The 18063-nt window shown below is 39.6% G+C and overlaps 3 protein-coding genes across 3 annotated transcripts; all 3 read right to left on the bottom strand.

Annotated features, from left to right (window-relative positions):
• Window positions 1–436: 436 nt before the first annotated feature.
• LOC130168051 (extracellular calcium-sensing receptor-like) lies at window positions 437–4146 on the bottom strand. The gene is made up of 6 exons (XM_056374631.1): window positions 3995–4146; window positions 3614–3902; window positions 2574–3371; window positions 2271–2498; window positions 1565–1688; window positions 437–1409 (listed from the first exon to the last, which is right to left on the bottom strand). Exons 1-6 carry the CDS (start codon window positions 4129–4131, stop codon window positions 499–501), a joined length of 2487 nt encoding a protein of 828 aa, XP_056230606.1. The 5' UTR covers window positions 4132–4146; the 3' UTR covers window positions 437–498.
• Window positions 4147–7577: 3431 nt separating this feature from the next.
• LOC130168052 (extracellular calcium-sensing receptor-like) lies at window positions 7578–11262 on the bottom strand. The gene is made up of 6 exons (XM_056374632.1): window positions 11066–11262; window positions 10685–10973; window positions 9645–10442; window positions 9342–9569; window positions 8644–8767; window positions 7578–8488 (listed from the first exon to the last, which is right to left on the bottom strand). The coding sequence occupies exons 1-6, from the start codon at window positions 11200–11202 to the stop codon at window positions 7578–7580; spliced, it is 2487 nt and encodes an 828-aa protein (XP_056230607.1). The 5' UTR covers window positions 11203–11262.
• A 2406-nt stretch (window positions 11263–13668) lies between these two features.
• Window positions 13669–16564, bottom strand: LOC130168062 (extracellular calcium-sensing receptor-like). Its single transcript, XM_056374642.1, has 6 exons — window positions 16461–16564; window positions 16087–16375; window positions 15255–16010; window positions 14948–15175; window positions 14716–14839; window positions 13669–14567 (listed from the first exon to the last, which is right to left on the bottom strand). The coding sequence occupies exons 1-6, from the start codon at window positions 16547–16549 to the stop codon at window positions 13669–13671; spliced, it is 2385 nt and encodes a 794-aa protein (XP_056230617.1). The 5' UTR covers window positions 16550–16564.
• Window positions 16565–18063: the final 1499 nt, after the last annotated feature.

Raw genomic sequence — 18063 nt, 5'->3', positions numbered from 1 at the left:
TTTTTCTTTTAACTATCACAAAGCCTCAGGGGCTTGGGTGCAGCATATGTGAATACCATTTATCTCCACCAATGACAGCGATTGTGGTGTGACTGACAGATAGATGGGCCTATTAGATGGCCTACCATGTTTGCTCATCATCTTTTGTTTTTAGCCCAACCAATTCCTTACAATAATCATTTCACAAACCGGAGCTGCTGTTGTCTATATTTAATTTAAATTTTGACTTTTAATTTCAAGCTAAATCATGGAATACAAGGTAAACAAAATTTCTGTCCCATCGCCCCAAGGATGCTAAAACCAGGAGGAGCTGAACTTTATTTTCCACATCAAATATGTCACAGAGAAAGTATATCCCAATCAAATGTACTGTACTTCAAATCTAATGCAATGTATAACTACATGTGAACAAGCGAGTAATCTGCATATTGTTTAAAGTTCAAAGGAGGCAGAAGAAACTTCTTTAGAACACTTGTTGGTCCTTGTTACTATACTCATTTAGAGGGGTCTTGACTGGTTTCTCTCCATCATATGCTTTTTAGTATTCCTCTCTGGTTTCAGTAGTAAAATATAACATTTTGGAGCATATATACAGAAAAGCAAACCAAAGCTTGAGGCCAGAATTGCAAATATCTCCACAGCCACAGTGAACTTCCCAGGAGAGCTGACATACGCTGGGATAAAAGTGGCCCAGACTGCGCAGAATATCAACATGCTGAAGGTGATGAATTTGGCTTCATTGAAATTATCAGGCAGCTTTCGAGCCAGAAAAGCAAGGATGAAGCATAGCAAAGCCAGGAGTCCTATATACCCCAACACAGCCCAGAAGGCTACAGGTGAACCTAAATCACACTCTAGAATAATCCTTTCAGTGGCATGAGCTGTGTTTTTGTAGGGGAATGGTGGGGCAAGAGTTAACCACAGCACACAAATTAAAACCTGCAGTAAAGTACAGCTGAGAACACTTGTTCTCTGAAGCGGAACAGAACACTGAGGAACTGTGTTTGCTGGCCTTTTAGCATTAAAGGCCATCACCACAGCTATGGTTTTAGCCAAGATACAAGACATGCACAAGGCAAAGGTGATGCCGAATGAAGTGTGTCGCAGCATGCACGACCACTCAGTGGGGCGGCCGATGAAGGTCAGAGAACACAGGAAACACAGGGTCAGGGAGAAGAGCAGCAGGAAGCTCAGCTCAGAGTTACTGGCTTTGACAAGAGGTGTGTGACGAAACCAAAAGAAAACACACGATACCACTAGCGTTAAACTTGCTCCAAATAATGAGAAGGTAGTGAGGAGAGCCCCCATGGTTTCTCCATAAGACAGGAACTCGATCACCATTGGGACACACTGGTTGTGATCTTCATTTGACCAGTACTCCAGTGGACACCGTGAACACTCTACTGTATCTGTATGGAAAACACGAAACACAGAAATGTTTTCATGCTGCAAGTTGTGATAACACTCATTAAAATAAGCACTGGCTACATTTAATGACATAGGTGAGTGATTATGAACAAATGTGATATTATTATAAATGACAATTAGGAAAGTGTTTACTCACTGCTGGAGTTGCTGATCTCCCCAGCAGCACAGGCGATGCAGGAGAAACAGCAGATGGGTTTGCCTTTAATCACAGCCTGCCGGAAACCTGGCAGACAACTCTCACTACAGACAGAATGAGGCCTCTGCAACAACACCACAGCTCAACAGTTACAGTTTGTTCGTCCTGTTGCCCAAACACTTAATTTAATTGGTTTGATTTATTCATCATTACGTAATATATAAATTACTTAAATCGTTTTTTTGTCAAACTCTAGAGCTTTAGAAACCTTGTTCTATCCCATTCATCTACATTAGAAGTGAAATTTTGCATGTCAGTAATTAACGCAACTGCTGTTTTGTTAACACTGCTCCACTTATTAAAAAGCAGTAGGAAAACTGCAAAATAATGAATAAAAATCAAATAAGAATATATGTGTATGTCATGAAAAACATTGTTTTTTTGACTCTACCTGTAGTGGTTCAAAATATCATAATGATAACCGCTCTTTAATTTTGATTTTGAGGATTTATTTGATTTCTACATGTGACTTCCCTAACAATCCTTAATGGGCCTGGCTCAGGGAATAGTTCATACTCATACAAAATGTACAGCAAGTGATGTGATAATAAAACTAATTTTCGTTTTTATCATTTCCATATCACATCTGTTCCTACGCACTTATGCACCTCCATAATGAGTGTAACATATTCAAGACTTTTAATACCTTAAAGGATCCATCAGCCCATATTATGTTTATTCCATTCATGGTAAACTGTTTTCCATTTGGCAGTGAAGCATCATAGCTCCCCACAGCCACAAACACAGTGTCTCCTGCTTGGTTTTTCTGCCAGTTTACCAGCTCGTACGTCGCTGCAGGGTCTCCATTTCCATCAAAATACACTCTCTCTCCTGACTGAAGAGTAAAATTCACACCTTGTAGATGTTCCACAATCTACCAATAGAGAATTGTGGTGAATAACTTATATTATTTAAATAATTTACATGACTTTTGAAGGCAATCTCTTACCTGTTTTGGCTCTAAATGATCTTTCCATATACAGGACTCTTCACCACTCTGTCCACATTTAAACATGCTATGCATGGCATGAGCCACAGCATACACAGCCTTATAGACATTGTTAGATATCCTTAGCTCTGACACATCTGTGAAAGGATTGTTTATGTCCTCTAGCCTCTCAGAGCCAGAGCACTGGGTCTGTCCATGCAGACTGGATTGGAAACTGCAGCCAAAGGTTGCTTCCCAGAACTCTCTCAGCACATTACTCTGAGGGTCCTGACGTGGGTTAACCTGTAAAAGAAACTTTTGCAGGCCTGTGATCCTTGTCTTTCTAATGGTGAAGCCCAGAGACCCCATCAGGATGGCAGAGTACTTCTTATTGGCCAAATGACCTGCTGTAATCCAGGATTCACTGCCAACCCACTGCAACCCAGTCATGTTATGCTTGACAGCTTCCTCAAGCAGAATGTTCATCTCACTCTGCGAAAGGAAGGCTACTAAGACTTTTGCAGTACCACTACGGATCACTCTGACCACCCTGGAAATCTGCTCACTGGGGTCAGTTCTTGATATGGCCTCTGAGTACTCAATACAAACTCCTTCCTGGCTTGCAGCCGTGATAAATGTTGCCATGCCATTGTTACCATAGTCATTGTCACTGCGAACCGCTCCGACCCACGTCCAGCCAAGGTGCTTCACCAGTTTTGCCAGGGCTCTGCTCTGGTAGTAGTCACTGGGGATGGTTCTGAAGAAGGAGGGATACTCCTTTCTGTTACTCAGACAAGCACATGTGGCAAAGTGGCTTATCTAATAGAAAAGAAAAGGAGGGAGACAATGATACATCAATAGCATTTCAGTCAGAGACTGAATTCTGCTGCATTTTTGTAAGGCCTGGCAACCTTAATCCCAACTGTAGCATTGCCCAAAAAAAAAAAAAAATAGCCATAACATCACCAGATTTTCCAGATTCCAAAAAAAGTGAGATCAAGTCTTTTGGGGGGAAAAAAGGGAAAAATCAAAATTGCAACATAGATATTACAAACATTTACCACTGGTATTTGGAAAATCCCTGAAATGCGTAGCATCACAATAGTAGAGGAGGACTCAGATGCTCCGATGATGGCGTGAACGGATGACTGGCTGGAGCAGTTTTTTCCCAAAATCCTTTCCTCTCCATTCATCAGACCCATCACTGCACGTGTTGCAGGCAGTGTTGAACCACAGCTGTCAAATACTTTATAACCAATTGAGATATTAGGCAGTAGAGAGCTGCTATTATTGATCTCCTCAATGGCAAAAATCATTGTTTGGGCAAAATGAAATTCTCTGAAATTTATCCTGAAAAGAGTAAGAACAGTTTTCAGACCTTGTGCAACTTTTTCTTTTGTTTTTAGAAACCAGCAACCGAGAAAGGAGACGACAAACAGTACCTGGAGCATATGAGAGGCTCTGGAGTGTCTGTGAAGGAGAGTGGAGGCTTTGTGATTTGGCTATGGATGGAGAATGCTCCTCCAATAGTGAAATCACCTCCCTTAGATAACACAGGAAACTCTGGGCTGCCCAGCATCTCACAGAGTGCAGTGTATTCCTCTGCTCCAATGGCTCCAATAAAAAACACAAACAATAACATTACATAGACAATGTCACACATCTGGTACAAAGAGGGTCACACACGCTCACACAAACCTGTACGCTGTGAAGGCGTCTTCTATCATTGACCAAAACATGTAGCTCTTGGGCAGAGCTTTTATACTTGTGCAGAAAAGATTGAGGTCCTCCTATCAAATCATAGTGTGATGATGTCAGACCACTTTGCTGTTCTTCATCTGCCATGGTATAATCTGTTCTTAAGACTATTATGTCATTATCACTTTAAGCTGTAAATGAAATTGTAGGCAGATGTGATGAGGGGGGGCATTTAAACATTCTTTTGATGCAAAGTGAGGATATCAAGAAGCCTGCATAGAAGAAAGTGTTTTTTTTTAAAATTCATTATTTATATACTTATTTGCAGCAAATAAGTTGTACCAAATCTAAAAGAGTAAGAAGGGGAAAATAGATAAAGAACCGCTGGCAAACAAATCCTGGAGAAACACTAGGCTATATAAAATAATTGTTCCAACAAATATGTGAACCAAAATGTGCATTACTTGTATACTTTTTGAATACTTTTTAGATAAGTTTAATAGTTACAACAGTAATACTAAAAATACTAAAGTAAACAGTTACATAATTAAAATTTAAAAAGTATTGTTTGTTTGGGGCATTGAAATAAAAATGCTTCAGATCCGGAAACCAAAAATATGATCAAAACATTTTGATGGTGGAGGAATGCAGATACATGTCATTTTCTTGCTACATGAGAACACAAGCATGTACTGCCTTCACACTGCACTTGGCCTTCAAGTGAAGAAAGGTTTTGACAGAGTGCAGTGCAGCGAATGTTTGAGAATACATTGTATGAACCGTTTTGGCACAGTGTATTAGTACAAAGGAAGCGGTTTGTAGATCAGTATCAACTGAACAACTAAATGCCTCAGCTGCCCTTCACTGTGGCCGGGATGTTGGGATGTTGTGGCATGTTTTGTCTAATTATGTTAAAAAAATAAATAAATAAAAAATCAATCCAGAAAAACACAGTATGCCAGCCGGAAGTAGTGGTGTGGAGGTTGTGGCGGTGGATGCAACATGAAGCGAGTCTGACTTCTTGCAGGAGTCTGCAGACTGGTGTTTGGGTCTTGTTACACTTTTGCAATTACCATTCATATTTATGTCAACCATATCTACAATATTTCTAAACTTAGTGTTTTAATTGCTTAACCATAACCATAATTTGACCATAATGTATTTGCTATAACCACAGTCTTTCCTTAATCTTAAACATAGTGTAGCTGCCATGTGCAAATATTTTATGGGCAAAAAAAAAGAAATTGGGGTTTGAGTATAGTATATTAAATGTCAAGTAGTTAGGCACTAAAAGCAGCCAGAATTGTAGCATACTAACATGCTAACGGTTGTCTTAAACGCAGGCCTGTCATGTGTCAGTGGTTGTTAGTATGCTTATGTTAACGTACTCATACTTAATCCATTGAAATGCATGCTAAGAATAACTGATTTGGCATGGCCGACGCTAAGTATATCTGAGTCTAATGAAGTGCTCCAGGGACTCACCAAAAAGCAGCTTAGACTGCTGTAATTTCAGTAGTAGAGTAGAGCTACAAGCTTGATCTGAAATATCTTAGTGAAGCACTGTACAGAGGATAAATTCTTCTCATCCAGCCAACATTTTTTATTTATTTATTTCGGTTTTTTTCTGGCATGTATTGAACAATATAACCTAATTTCTAGCCATACCATGTAGGAATGAAACCCTGGACCTATTTTACTTAATAAATGTCATGTACCTGATGATACATCTTGTACTTTCTTGTGACTTATAGAGTATCGGCTCAATCTCTTGACCAGTGATGTGTCCTTGAGCAAGCCCTTTAACTCCCAACCAGCTTCAGTGGAGCTATGCAGTGGTCTACAGCTCATACTACGGCTGTACTGGTCAGGGTCGAGGTGTGAATGTCTGAATGATCGTTCCTAATAAATTAAGGTTCAGATCTTTATTCATAATTTCATCAGCTATGTTTGGGGGATTGTGTCAATTTGAGCCACATGCTTTTGTAAAATACATGGATATTACAGTTGTGTGACAGCACTGTACATGATGAGGGCCTCTATGCAAGCTCTTTCTTATTTATATGAAATAAAACAAAAATGAATACAGTGAATCTTCAGTTTAATTAATTTACTGTAAAAACAATTTTAATGACAGAAATTGTAAAACATGTTTAACTGTCTGTAGTACCAGCTAGGTAGGATTTAAATACATCATGATATTATCTAAAATAACAGTTAACGTCCAGTCCACAATGCTGAATACCTATTCATCAGGTTTAGCGATGCCCTGATGGACAGAGGGATACTGGGGCAGGAGTCAAAGATCCGGTAGCCCAGTGTGACTCCTGGCAGCAGCTCTGAGCTGTTGTTGATCTCCTCTATAGCAAACATCATAGTGTATGCATACTGGAGCTCTCCTGGGTCCAGTCTGGAAAAAGGAGAGGAGAAGAACAAATTGTACAATTTGTGAAAAGTAAAAAGTGTGAAACCTAAATGAGAACACTAGGATTTACACAAACAACACATACTGCAATTAGATTTACAAGTACAATTACATTGCTTTTCTTACCCTTCACACTGGATTGTTCCTGGGTTACCTTGTAGAGCTGGATTGACACTGACTGGGTTCTGATGGAAGGAGAAAATGCCTCCAATGTTGATGTCTCCCTCCATAGAAAACTGAGACAGTTCTTTTGTGCCATATGTTTGACACACAGGCCTCCCTCCTCTGACAGCCAGAAGGGAAATAAGCAATAGATCTGCTATCAGCAGCATGATTGTTCACCTCAGTATTTACCACCCAAGGCCCATAGATAAAATCACCCTAGTCTGAACCATTTTATAGGGTTTTTCTTTTAACTATCACAAAGCCTCAGGGGCTTGGGTGCAGCATATGTGAATACCATTTATCTCCACCAATGACAGCGATTGTGGTGTGACTGACAGATAGATGGGCCTATTAGATGGCCTACCATGTTTGCTCATCATCTTTTGTTTTTAGCCCAACCAATTCCTTACAATAATCATTTCACAAACCGGAGCTGCTGTTGTCTATATTTAATTTAAATTTTGACTTTTAATTTCAAGCTAAATCATGGAATACAAGGTAAACAAAATTTCTGTCCCATCGCCCCAAGGATGCTAAAACCAGGAGGAGCTGAACTTTATTTTCCACATCAAATATGTCACAGAGAAAGTATATCCCAATCAAATGTACTGTACTTCAAATCTAATGCAATGTATAACTACATGTGAACAAGCGAGTAATCTGCATATTGTTTAAAGTTCAAAGGAGGCAGAAGAAACTTCTTTAGAACACTTGTTGGTCCTTGTTACTATACTCATTTAGAGGGGTTTTGACTGGTTTCTCTCCATCATATGCTTTTTAGTATTCCTCTCTGGTTTCAGTAGTAAAATATAACATTTTGGAGCATATATACAGAAAAGCAAACCAAAGCTTGAGGCCAGAATAGCAAATATCTCCACAGCCACAGTGAACTTCCCAGGAGAGCTGACATACGCTGGGATAAAAGTGGCCCAGACTGCGCAGAATATCAACATGCTGAAGGTGATGAATTTGGCTTCATTGAAATTATCAGGCAGCTTTCGAGCCAGAAAAGCAAGGATGAAGCATAGCAAAGCCAGGAGTCCTATATACCCCAACACAGCCCAGAAGGCTGCAGGTGAACCTAAATCACACTCTAGAATAATCCTTTCAGTGGCATGAGCTGTGTTTTTGTAGGGGAATGGTGGGGCAAGAGTTAACCACAGCACACAAATTAAAACTTGCAGTAAAGTACAGCTGAGAACACTTGTTCTCTGAAGCGGAACAGAACACTGAGGAACTGTGTTTGCTGGCCTTTTAGCATTAAAGGCCATCACCACAGCTATGGTTTTAGCCAAGATACAAGACATGCACAAGGCAAAGGTGATGCCGAATGAAGTGTGTCGCAGCATGCACGACCACTCAGTGGGGCGGCCGATGAAGGTCAGAGAACACAGGAAACACAGGGTCAGGGAGAAGAGCAGCAGGAAGCTCAACTCAGAGTTACTGGCTTTGACAAGAGGTGTGTGACGAAACCAAAAGAAAACACACGATACCACTAGCGTTAAACTTGCTCCAAATAATGAGAAGGTAGTGAGGAGAGCCCCCATGGTTTCTCCATAAGACAGGAACTCGATCACCATTGGGACACACTGGTTGTGATCTTCATTTGACCAGTACTCCAGTGGACACCGTGAACACTCTACTGTATCTGTATGGAAAACACGAAACACAGAAATGTTTTCATGCTGCAAGTTGTGATAACACTCATTAAAATAAGCACTGGCTACATTTAATGACATAGGTGAGTGATTATGAACAAATGTGATATTATTATAAATGACAATTAGGAAAGTGTTTACTCACTGCTGGAGTTGCTGATCTCCCCAGCAGCACAGGCGATGCAGGAGAAACAGCAGATGGGTTTGCCTTTAATCACAGCCTGCCGGAAACCTGGCAGACAACTCTCACTACAGACAGAATGAGGCCTCTGCAACAACACCACAGCTCAACAGTTACAGTTTGTTCGTCCTGTTGCCCAAACACTTAATTTAATTGGTTTGATTTATTCATCATTACGTAATATATAAATTACTTAAATCATTTTTTTTGTCAAACTCTAGAGCTTTAGAAACCTTGTTCTATCCCATTCATCTACATTAGAAGTGAAATTTTGCATGTCAGTAATTAACGCAACTGCTGTTTTGTTAACACTGCTCCACTTATTAAAAAGCAGTAGGAAAACTGCAAATGAATAAAAATCAAATAAGAATGTATGTGTATGTCATGAAAAACATTGTTTTTGTGACTCTACCTGTAGTGGTTCAAAATATAATGATAACCACTCTTTAATTTTGATTTTGAGGATTTATTTGATTTCTACATGTGACTTCCCTAACAATCCTTAATGGGCCTGGCTCAGGGAATAGTTCATACTCATACAAAATGTACATAGTGATGTGATAGTAAAACTAATTTTTGTTTTTATCATTTCCATATCACATCTGTTCCTACGCACTTATGCACCTCCATAATGAGTGTAACATATTCAAGACTTTTAATACCTTAAAGGATCCATCAGCCCATATTATGTTTATTCCATTCATGGTAAACTGTTTTCCATTTGGCAGTGAAGCATCATAGCTCCCCACAGCCACAAACACAGTGTCTCCTGCTTGGTTTTTCTGCCAGTTTACCAGCTCGTACGTCGCTGCAGGGTCTCCATTTCCATCAAAATACACTCTCTCTCCTGACTGAAGAGTAAAATTCACACCTTGTAGATGTTCCACAATCTACCAATAGAGAATTGTGGTGAATAACTTATATTATTTAAATCATTTACATGACTTTTGAAGGCAATCTCTTACCTGTTTTGGCTCTAAATGATCTTTCCATATACAGGACTCTTCACCACTTTGTCCACATTTAAACATGCTATGCATGGCATGAGCCACAGCATACACAGCCTTATAGACATTGTTAGATATCCTTAGCTCTGACACATCTGTGAAAGGATTGTTTATGTCCTCTAGCCTCTCAGAGCCAGAGCACTGGGTCTGTCCATGCAGACTGGATTGGAAACTGCAGCCAAAGGTTGCTTCCCAGAACTCTCTCAGCACATTACTCTGAGGGTCCTGACGTGGGTTAACCTGTAAAAGAAACTTTTGCAGGCCTGTGATCCTTGTCTTTCTAATGGTGAAGCCCAGAGACCCCATCAGGATGGCAGAGTACTTCTTATTGGCCAAATGACCTGCTGTAATCCAGGATTCACTGCCAACCCACTGCAACCCAGTCATGTTATGCTTGACAGCTTCCTCAAGCAGAATGTTCATCTCACTCTGCGAAAGGAAGGCTACTAAGACTTTTGCAGTACCACTACGGATCACTCTGACCACTCTGGAAATCTGCTCACTGGGGTCAGTTCTTGATATGGCCTCTGAGTACTCAATACAAACTCCTTCCTGACTTGCAGCCGTGATAAATGTTGCCATGCCATTGTTACCATAGTCAGTGTCACTTCGAACCGCTCCGACCCACGTCCAGCCAAAGTGCTTCACCAGTTTTGCCAGGGCTCTGCTCTGGTAGTAGTCACTGGGGATGGTTCTGAAGAAGGAGGGATACTCCTTTCTGTTACTCAGACAAGCACATGTGGCAAAGTGGCTTATCTAATAGAAAAGAAAAGGAGGGAGACAATGATACATCAATAGCATCTCAGTCAGAGACTGAATTCTACTGCATTTTTGTAAGGCCTGGCAACCTTAATCCCAACTGTAGCATTGCCCAAAAAAAAAAAAAAATAGCCATAATATCACCAGATTTTCCAGATTCCAAAAAAAGTGAGATCAAGTCTTTTGGGGGGAAAAAAGGGAAAAATCAAAATTGCAACATAAATATTACAAACATTTACCACTGGTATTTGGAAAATCCCTAAAATGCGTAGCATCACAATAGTAGAGGAGGACTCAGATGCTCCGATGATGGCGTGAACGGATGACTGGCTGGAGCAGTTTTTTCCCAAAATCCTTTCCTCTCCATTCATCAGACCCATCACTGCACGTGTTGCAGGCAGTGCTGAACCACAGCTGTCAAATACTTTATAACCAATTGAGATATTAGGCAGTAGAGAGCTGCTATTATTGATCTCCTCAATGGCAAAAATCATTGTTTGGGCAAAATGAAATTCTCTGAAATTTATCCTGAAAAGAGTAAGAACAGTTTTCAGACCTTGTGCAACTTTTTCTTCTGTTTTTAGAAACCAGCAACTGAGAAAGGAGACGACAAACAGTACCTGGAGCATATGAGAGGCTCTGGAGTGTCTGTGAAGGAGAGTGGAGGCTTTGTGATTTGGCTATGGATGGAGAATGCTCCTCCAATAGTGAAATCACCTCCCTTAGATAACACAGGAAACTCTGGGCTGCCCAGCATCTCACAGAGTGCAGTGTATTCCTCTGCTCCAATGGCTCCAATAAAAAACACAAACAATAACATTACATAGACAATGTCACTCATCTGGTACAAAGAGGGTCACACACGCTCACACAAACCTGTACGCTGTGAAGGCGTCTTCTATCATTGACCAAAACATGTAGCTCTTGGGCAGAGCTTTTATACTTGTGCAGAAAAGATTGAGGTCCTCCTATCAAATCATAGTGTGATGATGTCAGACCACTTTGCTGTTCTTCATCCGCCATGGTATAATCTGTTCTTAAGACTATTATGTCATTATCACTTTAAGCTGTAAATGAAATTGTAGGCAGATGTGATGAGGGGGGGCATTTAAACATTCTTTTGATGCAAAGTGAGGATATCAAGAAGCCTGCATAGAAGAAAGTGTTTTTTTTTTAATTCATTATTTATATACTTATTTGCAGCAAATAAGTTGTACCAAATCTAAAAGAGTAAGAAGGGGAAAATAGATAAAGAACCGCTGGCAAACAAATCCTGGAGAAACACTAGGCTATATAAAATAATTGTTCCAACAAATATGTGAACCAAAATGTGCATTACTTGTATACTTTTTGAATACTTTTTAGATAAGTTTAATAGTTACAACAGTAATACTAAAAATACTAAAGTAAACAGTTACATAATTAAAATTTAAAAAGTATTGTTTGTTTGGGGCATTGAAATAAAAATGCTTCAGATCCGGAAACCAAAAATATGATCAAAACATTTTGATGGTGGAGGAATGCAGATACATGTCATTTTCTTGCTACATGAGAACACAAGCATGTACTGCCTTCACACTGCACTTGGCCTTCAAGTAAAGAAAGGTTTTGACAGAGTGCAGTGCAGCGAATGGTTGAGATTACATTGTATGAACCGTTTTGGCACAGTGTATTAGTACAAAGGAAGCGGTTTGTAGATCAGTATCAACTGAACAACTAAATGCCTCAGCTGCCCTTGACTGTGGCCGAGATGTTGGGATGTTGTGGCATGTTTTGTATAATTATGTTTAAAAAAAAAAAAAAAAAAAAAAAATCAATCCAGAAAAACACAGTACGCCAGCCGGAAGTAGTGGTGTGGAGGTTGTGGTGGTGGATGCAACATGAAGCGAGTCTGACTATGTCAACCATATCTACAATATTTCTAAACTTAGTGTTTTAATTGCTTAACCATAATTTAACCATAATGTATTTGCTATAACCAAAGTCTTTCCTTAATCTTAAACATAGTGTAGCTGCCATGTGCAAATATTTTATGGGCAAAAAAAAATTGGGGTTTGAGTATAGTATATTAAATGTCAAGTAGTTAGGCACTAAAAGCAGCCAGAATTGTAGCATACTAACATGCTAACGGTTGTCTTAAACGCAAGCCTGTCATGTGTCAGTGGTTGTTGGTATGCTTATGTTAACGTACTCATACTTAATCCATTGAAATGCATGCTAAGAATAACTGATTTGGCATGGCCGACGCTAAGTATATCTGAGTCTAATGAAGTACTCCAGGGACTCACCAAAAAGCAGCTTAGACTGCTGTAATTTCAGTAGTAGAGTAGAGCTACAAGCTTGATCTGAAATATCTTAGTGAAGCACTGTACAGAGGATAAATTCTTCTCATCCAGTCAACATTTTTTATTTATTTATTTCGTTTTTTTCTGGCATGTATTGAACAGTATAACCTCACTTCTAGCCATACCATGTAGGAATAAAACCCTGGACCTATTTTACTTAATAAATGTCATGTACCTGATGATACTTCTTGTACTTTCTTGTGACTTATAGAGTATCGGCTCAATCTCTTGACCAGTGATGTGTCCTTGAGCAAGGCCTTTAACTCCCAACCAGCTTCAGTGGAGCTATGCAGTGGTCTACAGCTCATACTACGGCTGTACTGGTCAGGGTCGAGGTGTGAATGTCTGAATGATTGTTCCTGATAAATTAAGGTTCAGATCTTTATTCATAATTTCATCAGCTATGTTTGGGGGATTGTGTCAATTTGAGCCACATGCTTTTGTAAAATACATGGATATTACAGTTGTGTGACAGCACTGTACATGATGAGGGCCTCTGTGCAAGCTCTTTCTTATTTATATGAAATAAAAAAAAAAATTAATACAGTGAATCTTCAGTTTAATTAATTTACTGTAAAAACAATTTTAATGACAGAAATTGTAAAACATGTTTAACTGTCTAGTACCAGCTAGGTAGGATTCAATACATCATGATATTATCTAAAATAACAGTTAAACTTCCAGTCCACAATGTTGAATTAACTCCGATAAAAGTATTGTTACTTTTAGCAAGGTGTTGATGTGGAAAAAAAGGAATTGCTAAATAATGTTTTATGTAATGTTTTAATGATTAGTATGCTCAGGTCATGCCAAAATTTAAGGAAAGCCAGGTTATACTGTCATTTCTTTAAACAGATAGCTGGATTTAATCATGTTCATCAGGTTTTCCCCATCAGATTTTTCTTTGTGTTCAACTCAGGTTTGAGTACAATAATGACGCATTTCGGTGCAAATATACAGAAAAGTATCCCATAACTGGAAGCCAGAATAGCAAATATCTCCACAGCCACAGTGAACTTCCCAGGAGAGCTGACATATGCTGGGATAAAGGTGATCCAGACTGCACAGAATATCAACATGCTGAAGGTGATAAATTTAGCTTCATTGAAATTGTCAGGCAGCTTTCGAGCCAGAAAAGCGAGCACAAAACATAACATAGCTAAGAGCCCTATGTATCCCAACACAGCCCAGAAGCCTACAGCTGAGCCTAAAGCACACTCGAGTATAATCTTCTCCTTATAGTGGCTCATATTTTTGAAGGGGAATGGAGGGTTGATAGTCAGCCAAAGTATACAAATTAAAACCTGTATGAGAGTGAAAGCCACAACGCTGAGTCTCTGCTGTGCAGGCCCAAACCACTTCATTACATTACTGCCTGGAAGTGTAGCTCTGAAGGCCATCAACACCACTATAGTTTTCCCAAGAATACAAGAGATACAGAGGACAAAGGTGATACCGAACGCAGTGTGTCGCAGCATGCAGGACCACTCAGAGGGCCGGCCGATGAAGGTCAGAGAACACAGGAAACACAGGGTCAAGGAGAAGAGCAGCAGGAAGCTCAGCTCAGAGTTGTTGGCCTTTACCAAGGGAGTGTCCTTATTGATCAAGAATAAAGTGGCCACAATTAAGGTAAGGAGTAAACCAAACAAAGTGAAAAACACAAGTATTTTACCCATAACCTCCGTGAAAGAGAGGAACTCAACATTTTTCAGAATACACGAATCTCTGTTTTGATTGGACCAATACTCTTCAGGACACTTTTTGCATCCATTAGAATCTGCAATAGAAACAATGTTATTATTGTAATTCGATTACTTACATCCTAAAAACGTGAATAATAGCCTGTACCATAGCAAACTTCAAAATGATGCAGTGTGAGCAAGCAAACAGTGTAACCAAATTGCCATATTTCAGGTTTGTGGCACCTGTGATGTTGCTGATTTCTCCCTCTGCACATGGTATACAGTTGTAGCAGCAGACAGGTTTTCCTTTTTGAAGGACTTTATGAGTTCCTGGGCGACAGCTCTCACTGCACACTGACACAGGCAGCTTTGAATCAAAGAAAAATAAATGTTATTAGTTAGTGTCAATTTACATGGCATTGCTAAACCGTAGCCTTATATAAATTTATGTTATACTATAAATTAACATATTTGCCTCAGTGTTTCCTCCAGGCCACATTATGGCTTCAGTCTTGAGGACAAACTTCTGTCCTGGAGGCAGGGAGGCGTCATAGTAACCGACTGGTTTGAAGTGGACCGACCCGGCTGATCCACGCTGCCAGTTCACCACCTCATACCGGGCCACGGCTGCTCCAGTGCTGTCAAACCACACCCGGTCCCCATTCTTAATTGTAAAGTTCACTTGCTTTAGAGACTGCACTACCTAAAAGGGGTGAGACAAACCTGTATGTCAGTATATTGATTGAACTTGGAGATAAACAATTATGTCGTCATCATTTTACCTGCCAGGGAGTAACCTCCACCGTCTTGTCACATCCCTGACTATATGAGCACTTCAGTATGCTGTGCAGAGAGTAGGCCACAGCATAGATGGCTTTGTAGATGTTGCTGGAGTATCTCAGCTCTGTCACATCATCATTGTAATCTTTTAGCTCAATTACATTGTTGTTTTCTTTGCAAGGTGCTGTTTCTGTCATGCTGTCCCTGTTTGCTTCATTGCACTTAAAATCTCTCTCCCAGAAATCTTTGATTAAGAAATCATTCAGGCCACTGATATTGGCTTTTTGCACAGCAAAGCCCAGTGAACCTCCCAGCACACTAAAGCTGGTAGGAGTCACAAGGCTGTCAGCGGTGATCCAGGCCTCCACACCAATGAACTGTCGGCCTGTGATGTTGTGCAGACTCAACTGCTCTAGAAGGTTGTTCATCTCGACATGGGCTAGGAAACCCACAATTACCCGGGCAGAGCTCTTACGGATCACCTCTACCACTTTCATGAGTTTTTCTGGTTCAGCCCTGTGAAATTTCTCTGTATACTCCACACACACACCTTCCTCTTGGGCAGCAGCAAGGAAGATTGCCATGCCATTGTTACCATAGTCACTGTCGCTGTTGACTGCCCCGACCCAGGTCCAGCCAAAGTGCTTGACCAGCTGGGCGAGGGCTTGGCTTTGGTAGAGGTCACTAGCGATCGTTCGAAAAAAAGAGGGATACTCCTTCCTGCTGCTCAAACACTCACAAGTAGCTGAATGACTTATCTGAGACAAAGAGAGGGACAGAATAAAGAGAGTCGCACATAATATACACATTGATACACATAGACATCCATCTTACCACTGGTATTTGGAATGGTCCTGTGGTGCGTGACAACACAATGGTTGAAGAGGACTCAGACTCCCCGATAATAGCATGAACAGCTGATTGACCGGAGCAGCTCTTTCCCACAGTCCACTCATCACCGTTTATCAAGGCCATCACAGCACGCATTGAGGATAATGTTGAGCCACAGTTGTCATAAATACGGTACCCAATAGAAACATTGGGAAGAAGGAAGTCACTTTTGTTAATTTCTTCGATTGCAAAAATCATGGTCTGGGCAAATCGAAACTCCCTGAGGTTGACACTGAGACAAAAGCAGCATAATAAAAACTTGTGTTCACTGTGACAAAATTCATGAGAAAGCATTGTTATACAGTGCATAGAATTACCTGGAACATGTGAGGCGTGTTGGTTTCTCTGTAAAGGAAAGTGGAGGTTGTGTGATTTTGCTGTGGATGGAAAAGGCTCCCCCAATCATGACATCTCCCTCTTTAGACAAGAGAGGGGACTCTGGACTCCCCAGTATCTGACAGAAAGGAGCTTCCTCCTCTGCTGCTACAAACACCACCAGGAGCACCACCAAAGCCAGTCCTATTATCACTGGTGACATTCTCTACTCCCAGATCCTGATGGGGCAGAGACACCCAGGCTGGGGTCAAAGCAAACTTAAATGTGACATTTTATAATCTTAGCTGACGGCAGGACTCACTGGCCTCTACTAACCAATCAGAGATAAGTGAGCTAGGGCAGTGTTGATTGGAGTTTGCCATGAAATTATTATTCAATGGCAGGTGAACTTACTAGTTACATGTTGTGTCTTTGTACACATGTGATGCTTTGCTACAAATTAAACTGTCCAACAGAAAATATCTTGGAAGAATAAAAGCTTTATAGTAATCAACCGCAAACTTAAAACAAGTCAATGCATCAATAATAATAATCCAGTGTATTGTAGATTATAACAGTACTGGGGTCATTCTGCATAATCAGTGATTTACTCAAGGATATTTTGTTGACAAAACTACTGTACATTATTGTCAATAAAATATTTATAGAGATATTTCTTTATAGAGTATTTCTACATTGAGGTATTTCTGTTTCTGAGTACTTTTTTCACCATGAACTGCCATAGGCTTAAACAGAATTACATTCATTACAATGTACTGTTAATGTGATAAAATGTAGGGTAAGATTTTAATGCTTATGCTTTTTGAAATAAAAACATCTTATGGAAACATGTCTATATCCATCCTGTTTATTGCCAAATTCACATTATCTTCATTTAGTAAATCATACTTACTGGACATCAAAAGTTAATTCAGTTTTAGCATGTGTATAGACAAGTAGGTATTGGGGTCAGTTATGTAAGAAAGAGTTAAACTCAGCAACTCCAGCTGTGCTTCTTAAGCTTCAAAAACTTCCTCATACTTTCAGCCAGAAATTGAGTTCAGACTTCATATTGATATTCTCCTTCTGTCATTTAAATAATATTATTCTATAGTTTTGAAGTTATGGACACTTTTTGATTGAAGTGTTTGCAACCAGGATTGTCCTTATTGCAAACAAACAATTTCCCACATTATGTTAATTACATGCACACGTATTATTCTTGAATATATTCAGATACTCCCACTTTTACTGAAAATATAAAAAACTGATTTATTATCAAATGAACAGTTATAATTAAGAAATTGTGTTATTAAATTTTAATATTTAGTTATTAATTAAATAACACAATTTCTTAATTTTAACTGCTCATTTGATGTCAGTTTTTGGTGTATTCTCTGATCTTCATTTTTTTAATCTAAATTGTGATGCATTTTTGTACGGTGTATATTTACTTTCAAATCAATGATTATCTCCAACCTCCACCACTTTACACTATGTATAAGTTAACTATGTACATAATAGAAAATGTAAATGTGAAAATTATATAAGTATTTATATCCTCATACATCACCCCATACATCATCGTTAAATGATTGTGGCAAA

This window comes from Seriola aureovittata, chromosome 4 (genome assembly GCF_021018895.1).
Source record: "Seriola aureovittata isolate HTS-2021-v1 ecotype China chromosome 4, ASM2101889v1, whole genome shotgun sequence".
NCBI lineage: Eukaryota > Metazoa > Chordata > Actinopteri > Carangiformes > Carangidae > Seriola > Seriola aureovittata.
The sequence above is the reverse complement of the archived record's forward strand: the minus strand, read 5'-3'. Positions and strand labels throughout refer to the sequence as shown.